Source organism: Chaetodon auriga, chromosome 17, assembly GCF_051107435.1.
Source record: "Chaetodon auriga isolate fChaAug3 chromosome 17, fChaAug3.hap1, whole genome shotgun sequence".
Lineage (NCBI taxonomy): Eukaryota > Metazoa > Chordata > Actinopteri > Chaetodontiformes > Chaetodontidae > Chaetodon > Chaetodon auriga.
This window is the reverse complement of record NC_135090.1, coordinates 11,351,631-11,366,909: the sequence shown is the minus strand read 5'-3', so window position 1 is coordinate 11,366,909 and position 15,279 is coordinate 11,351,631. Positions and strand designations below refer to the sequence as shown.

At 42.3% G+C, this 15,279-nt stretch overlaps 1 protein-coding gene across 1 annotated transcript in view; it reads left to right on the top strand.

Annotated features, from left to right (window-relative positions):
- rapgef5a (Rap guanine nucleotide exchange factor (GEF) 5a) overlaps window positions 1-15,279 on the top strand; it is a 46,123-nt gene that overhangs the window by 11,365 nt on the left and 19,479 nt on the right. Inside the window, exons 4-9 of the mRNA XM_076753956.1 lie at window positions 139-260; window positions 1,404-1,581; window positions 8,201-8,282; window positions 8,393-8,441; window positions 8,568-8,641; window positions 11,966-12,151. Coding sequence (XP_076610071.1) covers window positions 139-260; window positions 1,404-1,581; window positions 8,201-8,282; window positions 8,393-8,441; window positions 8,568-8,641; window positions 11,966-12,151 — 691 coding nt within the window. The remainder of the gene's footprint in view (window positions 1-138; window positions 261-1,403; window positions 1,582-8,200; window positions 8,283-8,392; window positions 8,442-8,567; window positions 8,642-11,965; window positions 12,152-15,279) is intronic.

The window sequence follows — 15,279 nt, the reverse complement described above, 5'->3', positions numbered from 1 at the left end:
TTACAGAGAACTAATGAATAATCAATGTATATTGATTAAATAAAAAAGACAAGCTTTGTGCCGAGGGAAGAAGTGTGTGTATGCGCATGTGTGTCATAACACTGTGTGGCTGTGCTGAAAATGTGTGTATTTTAACAGGCGTAGCTATGTGGGGGTGGAGCTGGTGCAGTGGCTGTGTGAGCAGTGTGTGTACGTGCGCTGTCGGACTACAGCTGTGCGTGTCTGGCAGGTGCTGCTGGAGCTGGGAGTCCTGCTGTCTGGTAAAAAAAACACAACCTCATACACACGCACAAACATTCACACGCACGCTGACAGCCTGGAGGCCTGACTGTGCTCCAAAATTTATGGTAACCTTCCAGCGACATCGGCAACAGTCTGCACATCTGTAAAGTGACAAACAATGAACCAGTTCACCACGTAATTTCCAACAGAATAGAAAGACGAATTCACCTCTTCATCCACCTGATTAACTTCCCACAAGGTGAAATGATGCCGTGACTCTGTATCCAAGCCCCTCACTAATAATCCCAAACATAATCTGTCATTATTTACCAAATGCCAAGTAAAAAAGAAACATTTTACCACAGATTAAACCTTTTGATAGACCGAATCTGCTATCACTACACCTGCACTGCCTGAGTGTGATTCTTATTTCTGTACTCAATAAAGTTGACAACAAAGAAAATGTAGAAATTGTGATCAATTATTTTTACCCTTTGTTGTGTCAAAACTACACTCCGTATGCTATGGATGACATATTGCGAAGAGGCTATTAAATTCAATGGTTGTTAATGTTTCTTTGAAGCAAACCTGATCCTCTTCAGGCTGCCTGCTTTTGAACGTTTGCTCAGGTGCAGTTCATCAGTCTGGCTAATCCCAGAGTTTATCCGGCTTTTATTGTTGCCACCATGTTTCTATTATTGCTTTAAACCACTAATGTACATTTAAAATCATTTCTTTAATGCAGGCTCCCATTTTAGTGCACCAACATAAATACAAGTTATGCATGAAGCAATGCTGTTGTTAGCCAGCTAACTAATGAATCTTAGCTCTGTTCCGCTAAGATGTTGCAGATTGATTTGGTGGATGTCATGATGTCATTGGTTGGTTCAAGCTTACGTAAGCACATATCATATTTTGTTCTGCATAAAGAATAGATTTTGTTATGAGAATACAAAGAAATGAATTCATTTTTTTGGCATATATTGTTAAATAGGTGCACAATATATCTGTTAATGTGACCTAAAAGAGTTAAAAAGGCATTTTCCTTTCATCTGACTCTAATTCCAAATTTTTTAAGTCGTCTCACATTGTCACAATGAAATGATAAAGGGGAAAGAGGAACCGGAGAGGAAGCCGTTCCTTCTCATTTGTTTTGGTGTGTGTCTGTCTTCTTTCTCCAGTGGACCAGCGGGTGGTGTTTTCAGACTCCAACTCTTACTACCAGTTCAGCTTTGAGGAGTGTGACTCCGCCTCCTGTGAGTTTCGCTCCAATGAGGGGGAGTGGCCAGAGGCTGTTAGGCTCCTCCTACAACTCGCCCCATACGTCCAGTTTCGCTCTGGAGGCGGGGCCAACAGCCCGTAAGTGTCCCGTTAAAGTCTCACTTTTAAGCTGTGGTTGGTGGATGGATGGATGGTAGGGCTTGAAGTCTGAAAAAATTAGAAAAAACACTTCTCTACTTTGAAGTAGAACACAAACCGTGAAGCCGAGCCTTCATCCAACCTAATGTTGTTAAATCAATCCGGTGCCTCACTTAAGTTGCTCGTGAACAAGTAACTTCAGATTTGTCGTAGGGCAGTTTGATTTTTAAAATGCAACCTGCCTCACCTTGATGTTCATTCTGCAACGGTTCACACACATTACATCTCAAAGCTATGATTAGGGCTAGGATGGGCCTCTCCATGCTGCATCATGTCTTTTTAATACTTTCCTGTTTGCATAACTTAGACATCTTGTTTATACAATTTGGATGTAGTTTCCTCTATTTTGTTTTAACAAAGAGAACAGCAGTGAGGTTCATGAACGTCCCACGCTGGACTGCAAAGCACAGCAAATTAACATCGTGAATGTGGAGTTTAGAAAGATCAATACATATTGAATGTTTGATATTTTTAAAATAAAAAAGTCAAAGCTATTAAAGATGGTTTAGGGTTTCCAGGGTTGTCACTGGGTCTGTGTTATTTGGGCCAACATGTTAAACTGCTGCAGGATGTTGATCACAGTTGATGGTGAATGTGACTCCAGTTGTAAAATACTGGATGATCTCCATTGACCTGAAGTGGGAGCTCATTGCTCTGGTAAAATATCAAAGTTGAAGTGACAGCATTCCCGTTTAGATTAAGATTGAGGTCATTTGTCTGTCTGATGATTTACTTTGAAAAGTGACAAGCGACTGTGTCTGATTTGGTGCAAGTACGGAAGTGCATGCTTGCATGTACATTACTATTTCACAACATCATAAACACTCACACATGCGTACACTTCCTCAAATCCCAGATAGAAACCTAATCTCTGTTCGGTGTTTTAAATCCTCAGTCTGCTTATGTGAGAGACATATTCGTGTGCAGGCAAACACACCTACACATCCATAGAAGAAATACGCTCGTACTTAAAAACTGACACGATGCGATCGCGCATATAAACAAGATGGGCTGGGACACACACACACACACACACACACAAACACGCACGTGCAGAGTGGTGTCAGCCAGAGTTCCCTGCTTTGCTGCTCCTGTGTGTGGGATTCCTGCTGAGGCTGCTACTGAACTCAATCTGTCACTCAGAGAAAGAGAGAGAATGAGACGGTTCGGGTGTGGGTAACACAAAAAATGGGATATATATGAAGAGCGAGGGAACAAGAGCACACGTCAACACTTTCATCTGCGTGTCAGCTTCTAAGGGCTTTTGCAGACGCCAGGGAGAGCGCACGACAGCAAGGGGAATTGAATGTCATATAAATCTCATGTATTGTGCTGTACGTACTGCTGTGTTCTCCTTCACTTACTTTATATACATTATAGCAGATGACATTTATACTTAGAGGCACTGCACCACAGTGTCTTCATGCAGTCTATGGTGTCCGCAGGTTGGCAGGGCGTAGAGTAATGGCTGTAAGGGGGGGGGGGGGGGGGGGGGTTGTTGACATATTGACGCCATTTTATCATGTTAATTTCACATTTACAGATTTGACATAGATGGCATTATATATTCAACATTCTCACTGTGACTGTCCCTTTGACCCTGCTGCCGTCTGTGTCTCGCTCGTCTGTCGCATCATTTCTCTGCAGGCGTCCTCTCGGTCTCTCTCGGTCTCACACACTCTCTCCACCTTTGTGTCTCTGTCTTGGTGTAAAACAGGATAGTTGTACTGTTGCTTTGAGGGAAAGCACCTGGTGTAACTCCGCTGGCTGCATCCAGGAGAGTTGACGATGCTTTGGTTAATCATTAGTTAATGATTCTTGTTGTTAAAATTGCAAGAAGATAGAATGAGCAGAAGGTTAATAAAATGCAGTAGTTCAAATAAAATAGTCAGATATCATTTTTAGAACATGGCAAATGTGGTGAATCTGTTCTAGTTATCGGGCATCTTATCTTCAAAAAGCCTTGATTTAAAACCACGCGGTGCAGACGGGGAGGGTCATCTTATATTGGGCCAGTGCCAGCGCATGCATCAAAAGCAAAGCTGCATGCATTTTCTCTCGCTTGCATCAGCCTGTGTTGTTGTTAAGACATTTTTAATTGGAGAAATATACCATTTTTGAAGGTGCTGCAGCAAGATTGTAAATGCAGCCAGGTGTAGCTGACGCTGACGCTCCTCATGAATCATGGCTCTGTATCTCTCGCTGTAGTTTAATCTAATGAGGCAAGCATTAAATTGATACTGATAACTTGATGAGGCAACATTAGCTGACTGTTATGCCGCCTTCTAGTGATTTCTACTTTAGTGAAGCCTAAGAACAACAGGCTACTAATTAAATGGGTTCTGCATCATGTGTAGAAGATGTTTCTTAGTGTGTGTCATTTATCAGTTTGTGTCAACATTGCCAGCGTGCCTCCAGCGATTGCTGTGTCTGAACAATAATATTTGCTGCCAGGCAGGCACATTGTGGTCATTAAAGTTGATTAGTTTATTGTTTATGACATACTGCAATGCTTGCCAGAAACAAATGTTGTTTTGTGGGATAAATTGCAGAAGGATCTAGGTTTCAAACTTCAGGTTCATGCATCATAACGCCTTGAATCAATCTTAAAAATGTACTATTGTTGTTGTTTTAATTAAAAATATATTCTCAAATATATACGGTATCCAAAATGATGTCATCTTCTTTCTTTTTTTGCTCCACCTCCATATAAATCTAATTCAGTTTCAATTTAATGAGCTTCATTGGCAGGAAAGTCTCTCTGTTTCATTCTCTCTTCCACTTTGCCTACAGTGAGGGCAAAACCTGCATACGTAGTGCTTTTTAGTCGAGCTGTGTAAGGAGAAGACATTAAAGTTTAACTATGAGAAGATGTCCTGCACACTTCCCCTGCAGAGAGGTCACTGCATTTGTACATTCAAAGTTGTGTCTGCGCCGGCTTTAGCTTTGTCAGAGTGTGACCTGATCATGGAGAAGTTCATGTTTAGATCTTAACGCCACCCCATCGAGTACACTAAACTGCATGCACTGATTTCAGTCCTCTACTGTGTATCAACTGCATACAACTTCCATATAGACAGCAAACATGAAGGACAAACACTATATGAGATTATTTTGTCCGCTGGTATACGAACAATGCCTTAAACAGAATATTAGATATTTTTAACGAGTAATATTATGCAATACACAACAACAGCAATTTGAACTGCTAATGGCATGTAGTTGATGACACAATATGTCCACTGCCTGTATAAAGCTAAGGTGAAATGATCATATAATTATTAATGGTTTACAATGTGACAGTGGCAATTTACAGTGCTTTAATGCACAATAATGTATACTCTCCAAAACCCTCTCTTTGTTCCCACATTATACTGAATATCATATACAGTGCATTACTTGTATACATGCTTTATTGTTTGGTGTATAGGAGGTGGGGCTCGTCAATAACAGTTAAATTAACAGTTTAACAACAGTAAACAGCTTTCTTGCCCTTGAAATACAGTGTTCTCTGCATATCAGTTTGCAGGAGGTGCAGAATTGCCATGACCTAAAATATGCCACCTTAGCTCGGGAGGAGAAAACACACTTGCTCGCTTCGCATGGAGCTCTTCTCCAAAAGGGGCAAAAAGCCAAACAGACTCAGCAGAATGCTGAAGGAACATTTTGACTAGAGAGCAGGGCAACCAAACAGTCACTGGTTTTTGCACAGATTACATTCTGCTCCTCAGCAAATCGACATTGTGGCACAAGCTTTAAATGCTGTGCTAGCTGGGTGTTGGCACGCACAACCACATGTGCATATGCAGTAGGCAGATTAAGGAATCTATATAAAAATAGGTTGACATATTGTCCACAAAGACTTGGTAAAGCTTTGATTAGGATGTTCTGATAAATCACAGTGCGTGACTGCACCTTGCGGCATGCGTTTTTTGACATGGTAAGAATAGGGAGGTGTTGCAAGCACCAACCATGTTAATCCTCTATCAATACTGCTCTGTGCTGCTTAATGATTGGTGACACACCCCCCACCGTGCCTCTATTCCGGCTCTGGTACATTCAGGCTCATGATGAGTCACCAAATTACCAAATGAATGCCGTCTACAAAAGCTTAATGACCCTTAAGAGAATAGATTTAGAAAGATGACTTAGAGTAGACTTTTATATCTCATCATCCACTAATGGAGAACAAAAGCTGAAATTAAGCGACTACTTCATCATTTGCCCTTGATCATCAAGCTTGATCAGAAGTTTGAGTGTGTGTAATCTTTTTTCAAAGGAGGCCATTTTGACCATAAATCCTGAAAGGAAAGCACGACCACGAACTGCCTTTATTGCGGCAGTAAAAATATTGTATTTTCACACTCCTTCAAGGCATCTGTCGGTCTACCTGTCTCTGTCTCCCTCTGTCTGTGTCAGAGTCGATAGCTGAAGTGTCAGGCTGAGGGCTACATGTTATCACCATCTCTGCCGCCTCTGCATCTGTCATTCCCTTATCAGATTACAGTGTACACACGCACGCACGCACGAACACACGGTCCCACATTCACACAGGGCCTCATCTTCTTTTCTTCACAACTATTACTTGTGCCACTGGGATCTGCTGATAAAATCCAAATTGTATGCAAATCGGTTTGTGTGTGTGTGTCTGTGCATGCTTGAGAGAGTGTGTGAGGCTTGTGCGGGGGTGAGGCACTGTGTGGGAGACCAATCCAAACAGTGGTTTTGTAAGAGAACATATTAGATGAGGGGCCCTCGGGTGCAGTCTGCTGCTGTTGAAGACAAACTCTACAACCTTGTATTATTGCTGTGGGAATAATGCAGAGTTTACCCCAAAACAACCACCTGTTTATACAGCAAACACACACACACACATACAAATGAAGTTATATACAAATGTATTCACAGATGCACCCATGCCTGAAAAAAAATTCTCACCAAGAGTCGTACGTCTATATACAGTCTGAACACATGAACACGCGGCCGCCGCATTGCCGCACACACACGCAGCCTCACTAACATCAATCGAAGGGTGTGTCTGGGAGCTATTTAAAATGAAACCACATGAAAGAGCGGAGGGGGGTGCAGAGAGAGATGCTCGATACAAAGACGTGCAGGGAAGAACTCTGAAGGCAGATGGGAGGGAAAATAAAACAGGCAGATAGAACTCAGCACACAGCAAACACTCATCTGCCGTATGACTATCATGTGTTGGGCTGCCACGTTGGCTCTGTTCGTTGTGTTTTCAATTAGTTGATTAGTCCATAAAATGTCAGAAAATAGTGACAGTGGCCACCCCAGTTTCCTCAAAGTTATGTCTTTAAATTGCAATTTTACAACGTGAATGGGAGAAAAACACTGGTGATTTGATACACGATTGGTTAGTTGAATAATAAATGATTATTCTCTAATTATGTTTCATTACATTAAAACTGGCAAAACAAATTTATCATTATGAAATAAGTGTTGGTTAAACAGCAGAATGGCTATAGAATAGTGACTCCATCTGGCTTTAGATGGGTTTCCTTTAAGTCTCTTTATGGTGCAATTCTGTGTGCCACCGGGCAAAATGAAGACTTGATTTATGGCCCATTGGAAGTGCGTCAACCATAGTTTGTAGATTGATTGTTCAGGCTGCCTCATCGATCGACTTGTTCATATGAAAATCAGCAGACATAAAATATGTTATCATCATCTCGTCCCAACCTAGTTCACTTTTCTAGACACTCATTAAAGATTTTCTATCTGCTTTCATGTCTCCATTATAGACTAAATTAATGAGAGAACTCTTTTTCTACATGTTCTCCTCCACCCTGATGTCAACCCCTGCTGTAGTTACTTATTTGTGCAAAGCAAAGCTCAAACTGTGTTATTACTCCAAATGAAATGATGACAATTTCATTTCACCTCTACAGTGGACGTACTTCTTTCTCCTATCTCATTTCTGAAGTGGTGATTGTGTCCGCATGGAAATTTGGAAAGTGTAGTGTGTCCTGTGTTGTTTGGCTCTGGGGAAAATGGAAAGCGATCCGGTTGTGAGAGCGGCGCCAACAATGATACCACATGGAAACGCTAGGCGGGGGGGAGCTGAAAAGTTGTCTGTTTCCACTTTAAAGATGTTTTAGCACAGGATTGAGCAACAATAACCAGGTATCATCTATATTTCCTACTGGTTTGGTTTCTGAGAAACCAGTGAGCAACCACTGGGAAGCCAGTATAATGTTAATGTTTTTTTATACAAATGGTGAAAATAGAAAGGCGGCTTCCATCCAATTTTTAGATGAGACTTGATATAGAAAAAACATTCAGGTCCTCAGGTAAGAGCGTCCAGCTGAGAACTTGACGTGTTTACAGGCTGTAGTTCTTCTCTAGCTTTACCAGGGGGCAGTGTAGAGCACCAAAGCTCTCTGTGGACAGTGTTTGATCAGAATATAATGCACTTGTCAGGTGTAAGTAAAGCTCTGTACTGTGTGTGTGTGTGTGTGTGTGTGTGTGTGTGTGTGTGTGTGTGTGTGTGTGTGTGTTTGTGTGTGTGTGTGTGTGTTTATGTCTATTCCAGGTCAGAGGAGGACTCTGAAGGCAACAGGGACATCTGCAGTGAGATTCTCCAGATGAAAGCTCTTGAGAGGCTCACTTCTACGGTCAGTGTGTGCATGTGTCTCTGCAGACTGGTAAATACAGTATCAGATAAACAAAACCCAGACTTTTATTTTTCTGTCTTGTCTTGTTGTTGACACCTTTTCTGCTACAGGTACAAAGTGAGCTGGCGGCAGCTCTCGCCCGAAAGACTCGCAAAGCTTGTAAGTAGAGAAGTTCTTCTGGTGTGTGTTTTTTCCAACTGTGTTACGGAGTGACAAAGATAATGTTATGTAATATGTGTGAAGAACTGTCATTAATAACTTCACCCCTTTTGTGGTTGGTTGCAGTATCAGAGCAGGACTCTGAGACGACCGAGACGAGCCAACAGGAGCCTCGCACACCCAGTGAGGAGAGCAGCCCGGTAATACTCACACACACACACAAACTTATACTTCTACTGAAGCTGAATAATAGAACTGTCTCTGTCATTTTACATTATTTTGCCCCCAGTCCTGATCCTTCAATTAATTTCCACTATCTGCAAATAGAATCCAACACAATATTTATTTTTCCTGGGTAGTTTGGACAGTGTACAATCACATTAAAGTAGCCCTACAATTACTAAAGCCAATCCAATTTAGTATAAAAATACTTCTGAAATCTCTGCTTTGAGAAAATAAAAGTATTAAATGAAACTTCTATTTTCAGTCTGGGGTTGATGAGGCAGGAAGATTTGAACCACCTCTCTTCATGCACAGCATAAACAAAAAACAAAAAGGTCAAATGCAGTTTTGTAACTAGCTGCAGCTTTCTTAGAGGTGTGGTGCACCAATCAAATGTTGCTGAAATACATGCAAAGCGGCTGTTGTTTCAGCCTGTGCAGGCAAAACACATGCTGTCCTTGTCCTGAATATCATTATGTGCAAAAGCCGGATGCTTTTTATTTGTTCATGCCGCTCCACAGTTTGCTTGGTTGTTGCCGCTGCATGGTGCGTTTAGAGTTTTCTGTGCTTTTATAGGGCACAGCAAAGCTTTTTGACAGCTGTTGTAAACAGGTTTCTACAGCAAAGGACTGGAAATGGACCAGGCTGAATACGACCAATGGTGGCCAATTAAAATCTAACTTGATCATCTCCGACACCGATCGGCTTGGGACACCCATAATAATATATCATAACTGGCTTATTCTGACGGCCTTGCTGTCTTTTAAAGGTCACTGAGTGTAAGCTGTGTGCATGCGTGTACATGCGTGTACCTCCATGAGGTAGCTGAACGTAGAAAATGGGGTCAGCAGAGAGTGCAGTGGGAGGCCTGTTTGCTCTCTGGTCCCATCTCTGCACAGTGGAAACCTCTTTTTCTCCATCAATTATTCATTCTCTGATTACACCAGAGATGAGAGGAGAGGAGAAGAACAGGCCAAAAAAAAAATCAACTTTTAAACACAATTACACATACAGTGCTATTGATCCCTGCTTCTCGTGTTTTTGGCTTGTGTTTAATATGGAGAGATGCTTTTGTGACCGCCTCGTCACAGGTTGCATATGTCTATGATTTTGGAGTGCAACTGAAGAGTCATTTCCCTCTCCCGTATTATGTTACTTGGATAATTAAATAAAAGAAAAATAAGATTAAAAGTGTTTTCGTTTTGAGATCCCTCATGCCTTGTTTCCTTTGGATCAAGCTGGATTACATTCTCCACAGCTCAGAATGCTGCCGTGGATTCAGTGTCCAGTGGAAACACTGCAGAAGCAGACTGTCTGCTCTTCAGCTGCTTTTAATATGTAGTCTAGAGTTATTTTCCTTACATTTGTTTAGTGTTTTCCAAGTATATTGAAAGCATTTTTGCTGGGATGTGGTATCAGATACTTTGTGACTTAAACATGATGTCGATACAGTCGATGTCCTGATCACAGGGTAAAGATTTTGTTTGCAGTTTAGCAGCTTGGCAGAAAGTGCTTGTTAACTTAGTCTGCTATTTATGAGCCAAATTCCAAATCTCATACTGGGCCTGTAGTCTGACACCAGAAACTTTAAAAAATTTAAGCAACTTCATTGTTCAGCTGCATTAAAACAGTGTCTGTCATCACATACAGCAGGAGGGGACAGAAGGGAGGTCTAACAAGCTACGACAGTCTTGTTCCTTCTCTCTCTTTTTTTCTAGTCCCTCTCTCTCGCTCTCATTAACTACAAATGCTAGTTGTGCTGTATGTGTTAAGACAAGTCAGTAACAAATTGAATGCATAATTAAAACTGATTTCATGTCACTTGTAGGGTTTTCAATGGGGTGAGATTTTCACAGTATAACAGTCTCAAAGTATCAAAATTTCATAATATCCAGTATTACACAATTATTATTATAATTACTATTATTATAATGAGTTAGAGTGACCCTGCAGTCCTCAAGTGCCAATAAATATAAGGACATATATCTACAAATGATATCCTTGCCACCAGGTCCCATCAATTGGAAAAATGAAGGCTCCATTTATGCGAGAGAAACAGGAGAAAAGGAGATAAACGGAGACAAACGGAGACGGTCTTACAATACAAACACACACAGGGACAAGTTTATCTTGGTATGTTCTGTGTCTGGGACAGGAAGTTGAAAACAGGTTAACAGGAAGCAGCAAGGGACAGAGGGCTGTGGCTCTGATATAATGTCTGTCTGTGTGTGTGCGTGCGTGTGTGTGTGTGTGCGTGCGTGGGGCTAGTCCGCCAGATAAGAGTTGGGGGAGTTTTCCTAGTAAACAAAATGAAGCGTGGGAGTATGCCATAATGGCGTGCGTGCGTGCGTGCGTGCGTCAGTCAGTCAGTCACCCTCTGCTTGAGCATGGCACTGTGGGATAGTGGCACTCACAGGAAGGGTTAACCAGCTCTGAGCCAAATTAAATACCCCTCTCGCCTTCTTCCAAGGAAAATAAACAGACCAGGCTGCCCACCACTGGTGATAACCATCATACTAGCAGCACCCTAGGGAGCACACACACATACACACACACACAGAGTCATGTTTTCTGTCATCAGCTTGGTCCGACAAAGCCGGCAGTTTCTCTGGTATCCTGCAGCTCTTTTCATGAAATCTATTCTATCTCTGCCTGTTTCGTGTCTTGCCTTTCTTTATCTGACTTTTTTCTGTCTCTTTTTTAAGACCCCACTGTCAGATATTCTTTTTTACATACTTTCTATGTACTTCACTTCAGCTACCAGGATGGTTAACTCATTTCACACAACTCCCCAACTATAGAGGGGAGGAGACACACACACACACACACACACACGCTCACGCACACACGCTCACACACACACACACACACACACACACACACACACACACACACACACACACACCACCACACACTCTTCCCACGCAGACACACTCCCGCCCACTTATACTAGTAATCACACACACTCACTCTTTCTCCGCCAGATCCTCTGACACGGAGCAGTGAGACTGAGACAGAAGTGCAACAGATAAAGGGAATTACAGACTGTAATAGATAGAAAGAATAAGAGACAAGAGAGACACAGGATTACCATTTCATCTGATTCTCTTCACATGGACACAAACGGGGCAGCTGAAAACTTGTCACTGCATGCTCCTGGATTATGCCCAAACTGCTTCCATTCTCCCTTGGACCAAAACACTGAACTGTCTTGACCTCCGTCCCACAAACACTTTTTGACAGTTTCCACCATGTCCTGGGACTGTGGGTTGAGATATGTGTTCATGCCTCCTGTGTTGCAGCTGGGCGGGGTGTGTGCACTGCGGGGCGGCGGTGGCGGCAGTGGCGTCGGCGGTGGAGGAATGGGGACGTGCGGCCGTGAGGAGCTGACCAGCCGGCTGGGGCTGGAGGCCGTCCAGCGGCTGGCCAAGGACGGCTGCCGGCTGCTGCAGAACCACAACTACCGCCTGCCCGACAGGAACCAGGCGGTGAGTAGAGAGCGTGATAATGACATTTATATTTATATTTATATTTATATTTATATAAGTCATTAATATCATGCAGTGAATCTGGTCGGACTGATGATGTTGTCCTGCGAACCCGTTGGTGTTTCACCATGTAATCTGCAGAGCGAGTTGTGGCTATATGGTTAGTGTGAGTGGAGAGTAATAGACGTCATCATGTGGTAATTGCTGTCATTACTGTCGTCACTTTTAAGCGCACACACACCTCAGGTCTGAGTTGCTCATGGATTCAGGTGAGGGATCATGCGAGTAAATCCTCATCAGGACTATCCTGATATGTGTTGCTGTCAATCTAAAGAACAGACACACATATACGCACATTAGCAGCGTGTCTGCTCACTTTTGTGCATCATCTGAGCACATGAAGACATATCTGTGCACTGCCATGCACGTGCACACACACACACACACACGCCCACGCACACACACACTTGCTTCATTCAGTTCACTTCAGATGAAACAACCACCAGCTCTCTTGCTCGTCTAATGTGAGTGTTAATAATGGCTTAAGCAATGTGATCTCACACTCTTTTCACAGTCTGTCAAGTACTCTCTCTCTGTGTGACTGTGTGTGTGTGTGCGTGTGTGTGTCTGTCTATGTTCATTTGAGTGTGTGTGAGTTTGCTGCCTAAAGCTTATAATCATGTGTGGGAGCTTTGTGTGTGTGTGTGTGTGTGTGTGTGTGTGTGTGTGTGTGTGTGTGTGTGTGTGTCTTCATGCGCTCGTGGTGCTGTGGCAGGCTGAGTCAGTGTGTGCGTGTAATGAGTGGGGTGTTAGTGAAGCGTTGTACTGTATAATCCCGCTCTAGAGCACACCTGAGGGCAGGAAACGAAGCGAATGCAGTCTGATTTCACCCTACATCACAGTGCGTGTGTTTGAGAAATGTACCACATATCGCATCAGCTCGGTGAGTTTGACCGAAGCCCGGCCGTGGGGAGTGCGTGTGATTTCACTTTCATTCCTCATATACAAATGGAACGTATTGTGTTTTATAGCAGCATTGCTTCTGTATGAAGCTACAGGGAAATATTTGTGTTGTGTTGTTAAAGCAGGAATATAGAGAGAAGGCTCCACTGCACTGCACGTTGAACCCACTCTTAGGTTGACTCGTGAGGTACCGGTTCAAGTCCTCTCAAACTGATCTAGGTTACACAAGGATAAACCTTTTAATCTTCTAAATCTTCTTGTCTTTAAAGCAGGAATTTTATTTTAATTAAGGTTTCTAAGCCCTGCGATAATCAGTGAACCTACATTATTCTTTACTGCTAAAATCGTTATGGTTCATGAGTAAACTTCTGAAGTTTCTTATTTCATATTCTTCTTTATCTCCAGGAAATTATTTGTACAGAGGCAGTCGAGCATTTTTCTGACACAGAGCTTAAGATACTAGTCCAGACCATGAGGTCTCCAAACATATCTTTTCTGCTCAATTGTAGTCAGATGTATGTGAAATTACAAGAAATGAATCTTGTCTTTGGCTTGAATATAGACACAAAAAATGATTTATCTGACATTACAGTAGATTGAGGAAACAGTGTTTTCTGCTTTTTGGGAATCATTAGGAACAGTGTTGATGAATTTGTGTGAAGAGGTTAATGATGAAATTCAGTCTGAACTTAAGATCCTTCAGTCTGCACACACATGGTGAAAGTAAACATCAGAAAGTGCCATTTTTCAGGCAAAGTAAGATCTGACATCAAGTTTCTTATATATTCAGTAGCTCATGCAGGACTTGTCAAATATTGTGTTTAAGACTTTTCTCTTATAAAGGACATGATTATATTTGCACCTCCTTATACTAGAACATAAGTGCGAAAGATATGTGAAACAGCGACATTTAAGATCTAAGGTGACCTGATCTTATTAGAGGTATCCTTATGTAACCATAAGGAGGACGAGGAGGAGAGTTAGTGGCAGATGTACCTGTATATCAGCCTGATTCAGCTGAGGCTTGTCCAAAAGATTCACATCAAACACCATTTTCCTTGAAGGTAATGGGGGAACATTGCGATAAATAATTGAAGGAACATATACTTAAAGAGGAAGTGGACTGCGGGGGATGTCCTGAGGTAGTCTAATATGACTCCTTTAAAGTGAGATAAAACATCATCAGGACATTTTCTTTTTATTGTCTATATATTGACTATATATTGGTCTATATAAGGGGAACTTACATTTATCCCATGTTTAGTTTTTTTACATGACGCTTCAGTTCTCTTCAGTGTCTTGTTATGATTGAAAAATCATGAGTCATGTTTCATCAAGCACCCCTCAAGCGATTCATGCAGGTTTCGGACCTTGATAAGAGGCTCTCAGTCTTCTTAAAGTACATAGGGAGCACGTGTTGATTACATGGATGACGCGCCACACATATCAAGAGATGAGTAACAGGTCTGATTATCACTTTCAGCCAACTCACTGCCCAGCTCAGACTGCAAGATGTGGCAGAAACCAAAACCAAGCAAACAGCTCCATTCACCACAAAGACCACTTTTCTTTTACTGGGTTGTCATGGTGATACATTTTTTTTTTTGCAGTTTCCTTTTTTTTTTTTCCGTGACAGACAAGCTCTGACAAACCGGTGTGGGCTGTTTCCATAGTGATATAACTCATGTGTCAGTACTGTGTATTGGGTGCGTCTTCGCCTTCTTGTCGCTTCAGACTTGCATTTGTACTCTTCCACATTTTATTCCTCCATCAGAGTTTACCAGAGGTCAACCTGCACGAGGGATTATACAAGGTCACAGCGTGGATGAGGCACAGGCAGGCTTTTCGGGCCGCTTGTGTTACTTTTGGTTCCACTATGTGTGCGTCTGTGCATCTGTACGTGTGTGCTGCTGACTTAAAAGCATTGTGTTTTCATATTCTTATCCATTATTTCCAGGAATCGGGCCCAGAGCTATCACAACACAGATATGGCTTGGTCACTATCAGCACAGACACCAGCGTACGCATGTGCACACACACGCACACATGCACACACACACACACACACACACACACACACACATACAGGAACGGGAAGGGAACACAGAGTGCTTCCTTTAGGCTGTCCATGAGGCCCACCTTTCCTCTGCGCAATTTGTCATATT